The sequence below is a fragment of the Pinus tabuliformis genome, chromosome Q (assembly GCF_031772625.1).
Source record: "Pinus tabuliformis cultivar Carrire ecotype Pingquan chromosome Q, CPIR1, whole genome shotgun sequence".
Lineage (NCBI taxonomy): Eukaryota > Viridiplantae > Streptophyta > Pinopsida > Pinales > Pinaceae > Pinus > Pinus tabuliformis.
The window spans coordinates 377,203,663-377,216,685 of NC_142296.1; the positions used below are offsets into that span (position 1 = coordinate 377,203,663).

The 13,023-nt window shown below is 31.2% G+C and overlaps 1 protein-coding gene across 1 annotated transcript; it reads right to left on the reverse strand.

Annotated features, from left to right (window-relative positions):
* Positions 1–10,244: 10,244 nt before the first annotated feature.
* LOC149219738 (GDSL esterase/lipase At3g09930-like) lies at positions 10,245–12,577 on the reverse strand. The gene is made up of 5 exons (XM_089382660.1): positions 12,422–12,577; positions 12,159–12,329; positions 11,390–11,661; positions 10,682–10,985; positions 10,245–10,581 (listed from the first exon to the last, which is right to left on the reverse strand). The coding sequence occupies exons 1-5, from the start codon at positions 12,480–12,482 to the stop codon at positions 10,388–10,390; spliced, it is 1,002 nt and encodes a 333-aa protein (XP_089238786.1). The 5' UTR covers positions 12,483–12,577; the 3' UTR covers positions 10,245–10,387.
* Positions 12,578–13,023: the final 446 nt, after the last annotated feature.

Genomic DNA, 13,023 nt, shown 5'->3' on the forward strand with positions numbered 1-13,023 from the left:
AAGGAAGGCATCCCAATGAGACTGATAGTAAATACAATAGGATCTCCAACATACCTTCTAGGAAAATACTTGGCTAATATGATTAAACCTTTGTCAGGAAACACCTCCTCATTCGTCAAGGACTTAACTTTTTCATTCAATTAATAAAGAATTTGGAAATCAAATATGAAGGCATCCTGATAAGTTATGATATTTTGTCTCTTTTCACCAATATATTGATCAATGAAGAAATTCATGAGATAAAATCCATAATAGATATTGAGACAATGGACCTAATAATATTATGCCTCAAATCGACATACTTCAGCTATAAGGCAGAATCTATGAACAAACTCATGGTGTGGCAATGGGATCGTCATTATCTCCTATCATAACCAACATCTACATGGAGAATTTTGAAGCAAGAACACATAACTCTTTCCCTATGACTCTGGATGAATGGAAAAGATATGTTGATGATATATTTGCAAAATGGAAACATGGGAGAGATAAATTAGAATAATTTCTCACACACATCAATAGCCTTTCAAAACACATCAAATTCACTATTGAAATCATGAAGGACTACCAATTAGCATTCTTAGATGTCCTCCTCACAAAGAAAATTGGAAAATTAGGGTACCATGTTCATATAAATAATGCACATATAGACAGATACCTGCATGTGGATTCCCATCACCATCCAAGACAAAAAAATACATGTCATTAAAACCCTTGCAACCAGAGCAATGAGGATATAAGACCCATAACATATGAATCAATAGTTGACCCATCTTCATAATGTCTTTGTCAGAAACAAATACCAAAGTTGTGTTATAAGTAAAGCCATCCAGTAAGCTGTAAAAAACAATCCTAGAAAAAATCCTGTGAACATACCCAAGATCACCTTGCCTTATATCAAAAGCACTACAGACATAATAGTTTGGATTTTAAAGAAGAACAAAATAATTGTAGAATTCACTCCTTCAAACTCCATAAGAAGAACCTTAGACTTGTTAAAAGTCTCTATAGATCCCAAACTTCAAAAAGGATTATACATGATACCTTGTTCCTGCGACAAAGAATACATGTAGCAAATTAAAATAACATGTAGTAGATATTGCTACGGAGATGACGTCAAAATCAACACTTTTTGAACATGCAGCCCTTCATCTCACCATATTTGCATAGAAAATGTCAAAATAATCCAAAAGGAAGATAACTATCTTAAAAATAAAATAAAAGAGACAATTGAAATAGAGAAGAAAAACAACACTATGAATAGAGATGACGACCTAAAACTTAACAACATGGAAACCCATATTGAAAAAATCTCATAATAGTTATAACAAGCTGATATGTAGTCATATACTTTGATAATAACTATTAAAAGCAAACATGTATGCATCATTGATAACATCTCATTTGGGACTGTGATCACCCTAAGGATGGACTCACATTGAAAGTCTAAAATGCAAGTTTTAAAATCATCAACAGGCTCATTCCAAAAATATAACAATTTTTAATGTAAATATTTATTTTGATTAACAAAAATAAATTTGTTTTATCATTATTATGCTTGAAAATATATCAAAGGCTATCGTGTGAGAGATTAGACTACTAACTTCCAAAGAAATAGTTGGAATCAGTTATGCCCAAGAAGGGGAAAGAACAAAAGAAGAAAACTACTTCATTTTTCCATACAGACAGAAAAATTGTTGGTTTAATAGACCAACAAAGAAATACATGACTGGATATAAATGTCATCGGGTGGAAGTTGTTTTAAAAAGAAGAATACGAGAGATAAAGGAAGTCTGAATAAAAAAACGGTGTTCATGGGAGAGAAAGGCTCGTCCTGAACCCAAAATTAACAGGGCGTTACTTGGGCATGTGAATTGAGAAATAATCATTGAGTTACCTTCCTGGTAGAGAAGAGTTGGAGCACGTGGGAACTGCTAAAAAGTGTAGTTCATGGTTAGGAGGAATGTAACAACATTTAATCTATTTCTAGGAAACCTTTAGATAAGTATATGCACATATGGAATTTTTTTTGTTAAATATGTTACATTCATAGTTTAGGGTTATGAATGAATAAAATCAAATTTTATTATGATTATAAGTGTTTTTAGGTGTATTCAAGAAAATGAATGCATAAATCTTATAGATTATTTTATGAATAAAATGTAGATAGATGTATGTGTATCTATGCTTGTTCTGCTATAGGAAAGTTGGTGGATACAAGACAAAAGATTTAACTATAGGTTTTTCTGACAGGTGTAGATTAAGTATTCTTCTGTTGGAGATATTAGGGAAAAGAAACCCTAACTAAGAACCTACCCTGGTATTCACTGTATAGGTGAATATGAAAAGTAAAACAGGAGAGTTTGGCTAAAATAGGGGTTTACTAAGGTAGGGATGAAAACTCAAAATATGCAAGCAATATGTCTTAAACAATGAACTTTTTATAGTATAAAATTGATTTCATTTGCAGACTACAGTAAACGAGAATTATTTCAAGACAGTAAGTAATCTAGCTGAGTAGAAATATAAATTTCTATGCCCAGGTTAGCATGTTGTAGATCAAATATGAGGAAGGGAATTTTGTCGACTAGCTAAGAGACAAGTAGTCTTAGGCAATATAATAGTAGGGCCCAAAGAAAAAACTTGGGTGTACACCCATGACAGGAGTCCACCAAGCTTTCAACCTATTTTATGCTTTTTAAACTAAGAAATAACCACATTATTCATATGAGTATGCATTCATAACTACGCATAAGCTATAATGCACATTTTAGTGTTTATAGGGAATACCCTTGTATGCATGCATGGAATAGAAAGGAAATAAAACTAACAATGCCATAAACCATTATTGCAGTTACAAATGCATACACAGTAGAAATATATATATATATATATATATATATATATATATATATATATATATATATATATATATATAATCTTTCTTGAGATAGAGAAGAAAAATTACATCTTTGGTCCTACAAGTTCGGCCGAAACCCATATCATATAGTATGAAAGATTACAAATAACAAAAGGGGAAAAAACCTTAATTAAAAACAAATGTTACAAGGCTTTGTGTACTGGGCCTAGTGTTTGCCCATTAATTTTAATAAAAACCCTCAAGAGATTTGAACAAGAAAAACATTGGAAACCCTAGACAGTTTAACGCCTTTTCTATACACCCTAACTACGAACAAATTCCATGTAGCCAATGGACCTGAAAACAACATCAAGAACCTATAAAGGATATGAGTAAATGAGTACTTATAAGGGCCAAAGAGGAAATAAGAAATCTTGTATGCAATTAACCCCAAAATAATGCCTCATAGAAAAACCCCAATGCGCATGAGGACTAACATGTGAATAACAAGAAGAAACCCCTTACTTCGGTCTCAAATTATTTATAAATTATTCATAAGAATATATAAAAAGAATTTTATGGTAACCAGTAACTCACATTGGAGGAGGGTAGGTGAAATATCCACTTCAATTCCTTGTCATAGTATAAAAATGATTTAGTATCAAATATATATGTAAAGAAACCCTTCTGGAAAAGCTAGAGTTAGGATTTTGAATTCAAACTTAGTTCTGAGAAATTACTATCGGGGAAGTATTGACAAATTCATATTAATGCATAAATTCCTGCAAAAAATTGCACATTTAAGGTATATAGCAAAAGGAAATAAGAAATTAGAATACACAAGGTTGATTTTAAGACCTGGTGTGTAATCCATTGCCTCAGCCAACAAGCTTCATTTGTTCTTGTTAGAACACTAAGCAAGAAAAATTGAAATATGTGGTAAATCGTTTGCACACAAGGTTAAACCCTTGTTTCTATCAATTAACCTCATGGTTGCATGGCTTTACTCTCAACCCATTCAAACAAAAATGACACCATTGTGGCAGATAGGCTAAGGGTAGGTAGTTACCCTAATGGTGACGGAGTAATTCCCACTTTTAATTAAGCCCAAGCAATTACCCCCATTGAGTAAGACTCACACCTAGGGTTTGAAGGAACTAAAGATCTCTCCTTCCCTGTATTATTCATCATGTTGACCGAATGCTATAAGGTGTCCACGTATGTATAAGTGCCACGAAGGACTTCAAGGGTCGAGAACCTTCGTTGCATACAATAAAGTATATAATTCCTCTAGAGAAGAAGCAATGCAAAAGTTATAGTTGTAGTTATATATATATATATATATATATATATATATATAGATATATATATATATATATATATATATATATATATATATATATATATATATATATATATATATATATATATATATATATGTAAGTGTTAACATAATGTTATAAGGATTGGGTTATGGTATAAAAAAATATAATAATAACCCCTATCCTTAGGCTATAGGGGTGGGTTGACTAGACAAACACTCTAGCATAGCCATAGCCTTGAAATTGTAAAAGGAAACATTGAACAAAAAAACATATAAGCAAAGTTCAATACCATGTCCAACCAAGTTTGGGTGTCAAGCCAAACTTAAAATGCATAGAAAATACAATATTACTTAATGTATAAGAGAAAAAAAGAATGTTGGAAACCAATAAGGCATTTACCTATGCAATGTAAAATTCAAGGGCCATCTAACTAATGTAGTAAAAAATGCATGTATTATATCAAAAAAAAAATTGTGTAATTCATAGTTATTTTCTGAGTGGTTTTGGAGGGATATTACATATGTTTGAGAGGTTTATGTGTGTGGAGCATGTGATCATAATGCATACTTTGACGTTATTAAATCCTTGGGCATATACAAAGGTCACTACCATGGGAAAGGCTAAACACTGTTCAACATGGAAGTCAAGAAGTGGTAGAACTTAGGACTAAGTGGTTTTGGGCTCAGAGCAGCCATGAGAGAACACACCAAACAATGGAAGCACACACCCAGTTAAATGCACATCAGGGAGTGGTTGCTACCTTTCTCCAAACTTTGCAGTTTCATATGGAAACATGTAAATTTGCGTGGTGCCTCAATATTATCTTATTCCAGCTAATTTGGTTAAATTGCAGAGCGCCTGGTGGGGAATTTGGGAAACAAATGAATTTGTAGCTATTTCTTTCTTGGCATTAGTATTCGTCGTTTCCTTCTTGTCTTTGATATTCAAGGTGGAGGTTTTCCCTTATCTTGTTCGATGACCTTTGTTATCAGTTTCACGTTCTTTACTATGTTATTGGTTATGAATTTCTTTTTCAGCTAGAGGCACTGCGTCCTTTCATTCGTCTTGGTTATGATATAGTGCAAGCATGGAGTTGTTGGTGGTATGTTAGTCATCATGTGGTTTCGTGTTGGGTGGGATATTTGTGGTTAAGGAATTGTTGCTCTATTAAAGGTTGGTCCTTTCTTATTCAATCAATGGTTATGCTTCCTTCCATTCTTCTTGGTCATGTATTAATGCCAGCATGGTGCTCTTGGTGGTTTGTTAGTCGGGCTACAGTTGGGTGGTTTTTTGGCGGTTGGGCAAATTCAACTTTGTTTACGGTTGTGTCTATCTTTTCCATTGAGTGGATTTGTTTCCTTACTTCCCTCTTAGGCTTGTTGGATTGTTAGATCGTTGTACTTTGTGGTATCCCTGTAAGTTGGTGGTTTGGTGTCGGGAGGGAATTTGGTTGCTTGGGGAATCTTACTCCATCCTGCACCTGTGTCTAGTAGATGTGAAAATCCTCCTAGCACTAGCAATTTGTGATGATCCCTTACCTTCATTGCTCTCCTTGAACATTCTAGTACATGGTTTAAATATGTTCGTCTACTTTCTTGGTCATCCATGTAGTGCTAGTGGGCTTGCATTGGAAGGGGGGGCACCTTTTATCAAGAATGGGCCCACCAGGGCCATACACATGCACCATCAGATAGAGGATTTTGCCTCTCATTATTGGGAGCTCACACCAGCCCTTATATAGGAATAACTCACCGAGGCTGAGGGGGAAGCCTCTTCTCATAATACCTCCCTCTCAAATATATAGGTTGTTACTGACTCGATTGATTGGATCCCATATATAGACCATACAAGGGGTTGTTTCAATCAATATATCTCGATGATGGACCTTTACTACTAAATAAAGTTTTTATTGGAGCAAACTCTTCTGGATTGTGTTGAAACTCACATGGACATTCTTCACTCTATTTAACACCTGCACAAGCACTTGAGGGATCTAGATCGAAGGATGGAGAAGATTGAGAAACATCTCAACATTCCTCTAGTGGTAGGAAGAACATGAGAGGATCCAAAAGCACCCATCTAAGTTGAAGGCTTGGATTCAAACCCTCAACTTGATTGTGTTATGGTTATGTTTTTTGGCCTCTTATTCTCGATTACTATTCTACAAGGCCAATTCGATTAGTGTTTCAATTTTAGTCGGATTACTTTTGTCTTTTTCAATTCTCAATTGTGCCTCTCCTCAAAGATTTTGATTATTGACTTGATTTTTGTAATTCTCTATTAAATCCTCATGTTTATAATTACTATAATTCACTAATTTTTTTTTTACATTTTTAACAATTAACTTAAATAATAAATTTACTATTTTTTATATTATATTTATGGAACCTAATGTAAAGTTAACACCAATAGACTTATAAAAATAAGATGAAAATGAAAATTATTCCTAAATTTATATACTTATTATTATTAAACTTACCAAATTAAGATGAAAATTATTTCATGCTTTACTATTATAAACATAGGAGCTCTTATTAATTCCAAGACTTCTCCTATCATAAATTGTCAACCTGGAAGGTACTCTTGAAATACGTAAGACTTTAGTTTGCCAAAACAGTACATGAATTTAATCATGTTTTAATACTGTAAAGATTATGTTACGGTTTTGAAAGTGGAAAAGAATCAGTTTAAGGCAGAGTGAGCGTCATTTATTTGTTTTCCTTTTCTTAAATTTTATAGCTTTTTGGTATGATAATAATGTTTTATTATTTAAATTATATCCGTAAATTTTTTTTATAAATTTAATAATTTAAAATTTTATTTTTAAATTTTTAAATAAAATTGAAATATCTCTACGTATTATTTATATTTTAAATGATTTGGATGTATGAAACTTATTATTTTATTTGAACAAATAATTAAAACTGTTTATCTTCTTATTATAAAAGCATAAAGCATTTTTTCTGAACATATCAAATTAGAACTTAATAACATTCAAATTCTATGGAAAAGTGGGAGTATGTGACATAAATATCTTAACTCACAAAGTTATGTTTGACTAATTGATTATTTTTTAAGATATATTTGAAAAATAATATTAGTATATTTATTTAAAATTTACATATATATACTTAACTAAATAATATTCACAAAATTTACTTAGTTTAATAAAATACATATTGTTTATTAAATATTCACCTATATATATTCCCAAACCAAAATAATCTCTTACAATATTGTAAATAATTATAATATTTACATACTTAAAAAAAATTCCAACAGTGATCGTTGCATGCTCTAAAAGGTGTCCCATCATTGCCACGGGACAGAGTCGATTTAAAGCGAAGATAACTCTTCCTTTCCCTTGTCAAGGAATTCTCAGGAAATTTAATAAGATTGTATTATAATCATTTTATTTAGAGATACAATTTGATGGTTTTTTTTTTTAAGAAGTGATTATCTTAATAATAATAAAAATAGTAATTTAAATTACTATATGGCTTCTTTTTAAGGAATGAATTTTTCTCCAGAAATATACAAACTCTATTCTTTTAAGAGATAATCATTTTCTTAATTGTTACACCCAAAATAAAACTATATAAACTTGTATATTAGAAAACTATTACAAAATCTCTGCATTACATTCTTTTATATATATATATATATATATATATATATATATATTTATATTTATATTTTCAATAAAATATTTTATAAAATCATTTTTATTTATTTTAATATATTTTAAATATATCAATATAATATTTTCTTTATTTTCATTAATATATTTCTACAATATTTTATGTATTTTCATTTATTAATTTTTTTTATTAGATTTTTTTTGCTTTTTAAATAGTTATGATTTGTTTAGGTTAAACAACTACGAAATAAATGGGTCGTTTTTTTCTTAAACAATGAAAAATTTATTATAACTCAATTATCAAATTTGGTTATTTTTTCTGTATATTTTCTAAAATATTTATATTTCTATTTCTATTTATAAATAATTAGAAGTATGCTAATTTTTAAATATTTGATGATAATGATGATGATGGTTAACGTCCGCTGAGACCAAACATTGGTCTATCGGAACTAAAGAAACAAATTATTTATTTTGATTTAAGATTTTATTCCTATGCTCAAAAAGCTTGGAGAGAAGCCTCCAGAGCTCACTATAATTTTGACATTGTAAAAGGCTAGGAAGGTCAGTATTGTAACAAAGATTGTGAAACTGAGATCTAATGTGGTTGTACCCGCGACACTCTAAGAGGGAGTGGTTTTCATCCTCGATGTTCTTATTCTCACATATATGGCAGATCCTTTCTGTACATTGTTAAACAGTTTAGAATTAATAATGAACAATTAATAGTTTCTCATTATTGAGCAAGATTTAAAGTTGAATTTCCATAAATCCTTTCATTGAAATCATAAAAACACCTTAAAGTAGTGGTGGAATGTATAACTACATTTGACGGGATTATACTAAATCTTGTGAGTAATACATACCTAAATAAATCAAATCCCACCCAAATATTTTTTTTAAATTCAAAAAAATTAAATCGAAATGTTCTCTTATTTCAAAATCATAAAATTACGCATAATTTGGTTGTGAATGATTTTGTTTTTTAAAATACCTCTATCCCTTTCCATTTTAAAAAGTTAAAAGCTATATTAAAGATCAATGTGACTTAATAAAAAAATACTAATTATGTACACAATATCAAAGTAAATGATGTAATTTAAAGAGGGATGTTTATTTATTTTTTGGTATAAAAATAGAAATTCATCTCATTAAACTACCTCTTCAGTGGAAGAAGATAGTATAATGATTTTGGTAAAAAATTATAATTTATTATAACTCAATTGTCAAATTTATCATTTTTTTATATATATTTTCTAAAATATTTTTATTTTTATTTGTATTTATAAATAATTAAAAATTATTTATTTTTAAATATTTATATGTACATTGTTAAAGAGTTTAGATTTAATAGTAAAAAGTTAATAATTTTTCATTATTAAATAAAGTTCCATTTCCATAAATATTTACATAAAAATTATAAAAAACCCGTTTACATTAAAATTATATAAAAACCTTAAAGATCATAGTGAAATGTATAATTATATTTACAAAATTTATACTAAATCTTATAATACATACATAAATGAATAAAAACGCACTCAAATATATTTTTTAAAAGTCGTGTGAATGATTTTGTTTTTTAAAATAACTCCATGACTTTCCCTTTTAAAAAGTAAAAAGCTGTATTATTAAAAATCAACCTGACAGAATAAATTCCTAAAAAAATTTAAAAATAAATGATGTAATTTAAAGAGTGATGTGTTTGAATTTTTTTATATAAAAAACAGAAATCCATGTGTGAATGATTTTGTTTTTTAAAATAACTCCATGACTTTCCCTTCTAAAAAGTAAAATGCTGTATTATTAAAGATCAATAAATTCTTATAAAAAATTAAAAATAAATGATGTAATTTAAAGAGTGATGTGTTTGAATTTTTTTATATAAAAAACAGAAATTTATGTGTGAATGATTTTGTTTTTTAAAATAACTCCATGACTTTCCCTTTTAAAAATTAAAAAGCTGTATTATTAAAGATGAACCTGAGAGAATAAATCCTTATATAAATTTCAAAATAAATGATGTAATTTAAAGAGTGATGTGTTTGAATTTTTTAATATAAAAAACCGAAATTCATGTCATTAAATTACCTCCTCAGTGCGAGAAGATATTACAACGAGCTTAGTGAAAAATTACGAAAGCTGCTAATTAACATTTAAACATTCAAGCTAATGTCCTTTGACCAAAAACAGATAGAAAAATTGTGTTGAAAAAAGATTTAATACATTAATAAAAAAAAATTAACAATGATGATGAAGAAGATGGTTAATGTTTGCTGAGAACATTGGTCTATCGGATCTAAAGAAACAAATTATTTATTTTGATTTAAGATTTTGTTTCTATGCTCAAAAAACTTAGAAAAAAACCTCCGGAACTCACTATAATTTTGACATTGATATAAATTCGAAAACCAACTCAAAATTACCAAAATGTATAGATTAATAAATTGAGAACTACAGCAACAAGGGGAAATAGGTTACTTGTATTACAAATTATTTCGAGTCGTAAGCACCATCAGTAAAATTGTTTTACACGTAAATGCATACGTCTAAATCGCCGACTCAAATTTGAAATGTGCGAAGAGGGGGTCCGAAGAGTGTCATCAATGATTCCCAAGCGGCCTGCGTTGGGTGCACTATATCCCAAAAGAAATGTGATTCTGGATGGGAGCATACGCTAAACACAGGCTTCCCCGCCTTGTCTTTATAGCCGCACCAACCCGTGCAACAGGGTTTCAGTGGCTCCTCGAAATTCCCTGCACGAAAAGAAATTCACCTATTTAATAAATATTCAACATGGTACTTAGGAGAAATTGAATTATTATAAGAAGAGTAAGAGGGAACAGGATGTAAAACCATAGAGATTTGGATTTCGAATAATTGTTAGGGAATCTGAATACTGATCCAGAAGCACAAAGGTTGCATCTGCTTGACTAAATCTTAACATTTGCAGCCTGCCCAGCAAAAGACTGTTGTGATATATGGCTAATGTGTTTAATGTAGAATTGCAACGTCTATAAGAGTTTTGTATTGTAACAGCCGGCAAGCAACCCATTGGCGCCATATTTGTTACTGCAAACCTTCTGAAACCCATATTGTACAAACGCACTAAATCATCCGACAGCTGTCTGTTCACCGATTGAACAAGCGATGACAGACCCTGCAATTTCCCAACAGTCAATGTTTACGAGGAATAAAGACATTAAGTGCAGGATTTTTTATAAAATCTAACTTCTGTGGGTACATTTGTAACTTCTGTGGGTACATTTATACTGAGATTGAAGCATGGTTTTGATGGTCAAAAGTGGTCAGAATTGTCTAGATAGTCAAAAGTGTTCGGAATCTGCGCAAAAAAAATCTCAAAAAATCTTGTAGATGCAGTGTTTTGAATTATGTTTTTGATAGCGGAAATAAATTCAGCACCATCAAAAAAGTCGAAAACACTTAAAATTATGAATTTTGACAACTTTTACTTGGATTTACAAAAATCCAAACCAGATTTTTTAAAAATATTTCCAGAACTTTCCGAAAACAATATAATTTTTAGACTATGGCCATTTATACCTGGGGACCTTTTTGTTGCAGAAGGTAATAGCCATAATCGTTGCCCGAGACCGAGAAGAGTACCAAAGAAGACGTAAAATTGCTTGGGGAGTATGTTCCATTGTCGATCAGTTCCTGCAGATGGTCAATTTGGATGCTTGCATTGGGCAGTCCTGCCCATGTATTAAAGACACCGGTCCCGCCGGTTGCAAAGTTCATGCCGAAATGAAGCAGGCTGGAATTGCTATCCCGCTCATTATATGCCACTGGCGTAGGGATCTGGAACGTTGAAGCTGCAGCATTCAAATGAAAGATCAAAGCCCATGAAAGAAAATAGGGAAATGAATAGTTGCCAGCAGAAAAATTGTATATCTTGGAAATTTTTCTGTAAAAATTACATGAAATTTTTGAGTTTACCAGTTTCTAATCATCTAATTCATCTACCAGTTTTTAAATTTTCGAGTCTACCAGTTTCTAATCATCTAATTTATCTATTCGTTTCTATTTACCTCATGTGGTTCATCTTAAGTCTAAAAAAATTTGTAATTATACTTGAGAAATCCTTGAAAAATAGTAATTACTGGCCAAAAAATTCATCTGTTAGTTCCTAACTATCCAGTAGGGTTTATCTTATCTTAAGACTAAGAAAATTTGTAATTATACTTTGAAATCCTTGAAATTTTTGAAAAATAGAAAAATAAATAATTGCTAACCAAAAAACTTTTGGATGAACAAATTTTTAACCTCCAATATAATTCATCACCAAAACTAAGAAAAATTGTAATTATACCTACAAAATCCGTAAGGACTTTCCCATCTGAATGCCGGCCGGATGGTTTTCCGGGGAAGGTTACACCATACGGAGGGTGCCAGGAGCCCAACGTTTTGGGAAGATTTCCGGTGTCAACATATGAATCTCCAAACACAAACAACGCTCTTGGGCTCGCACTTTCCACATTCTCTGCAACCAAAACCGCTTTTTATTGATTCGAATGAAAGACTTTGAAATCATACAAAAATTTCTAATCTTCTAAGTAGTGACAAAAAAATTACGATGACTGAGAAGCAATCCGAAGCAGAAAATAAGAATAAGCTGATTCCATGGACACTCCATTCTCGGTTGTTTTGCACATTTTCTGAGAGTAGGGAGTCATTCATTTTATAACGCGAAGAGCGAGGAAACGGGGGACAGAGGCCAACCTCTAGTCGAAAAATTTGTCAGCGACTTTGGTGTCAAATGTGAGGCAGTATTCCATTCGTACTCTCCATATTTGATTTGTGACAGAAAAACAGTTGCACCAAACCCAACAACGCAGCACAAATCATAAATGGGCAGTGGCCACCGCTAGGCGGTGGGAAACCTTAAATGCACGTATAATGAGCTTCGTAATTCCTGAACGGTACATACCTTGTTGTCGGGTGTAAGCTATAAAATAAGCCAGCACAGTCCTCTCCCACCCACCTGTTTTACCCCTGGTGTATTCATCCCACCAATGCGCCCAAGAGGCGTGCGGTAATCCTCCGTCTGTCACGTTTTTCATGGCATCATTTGGTTGAACTTCAAGAAAATGATCTCTGAATCTAGTTGGGAAGACTCGCAGTTCGTTGTCCAAACTCATTAGTTTCAAAGACTCTTATGAAAAATCTCGTCAAAA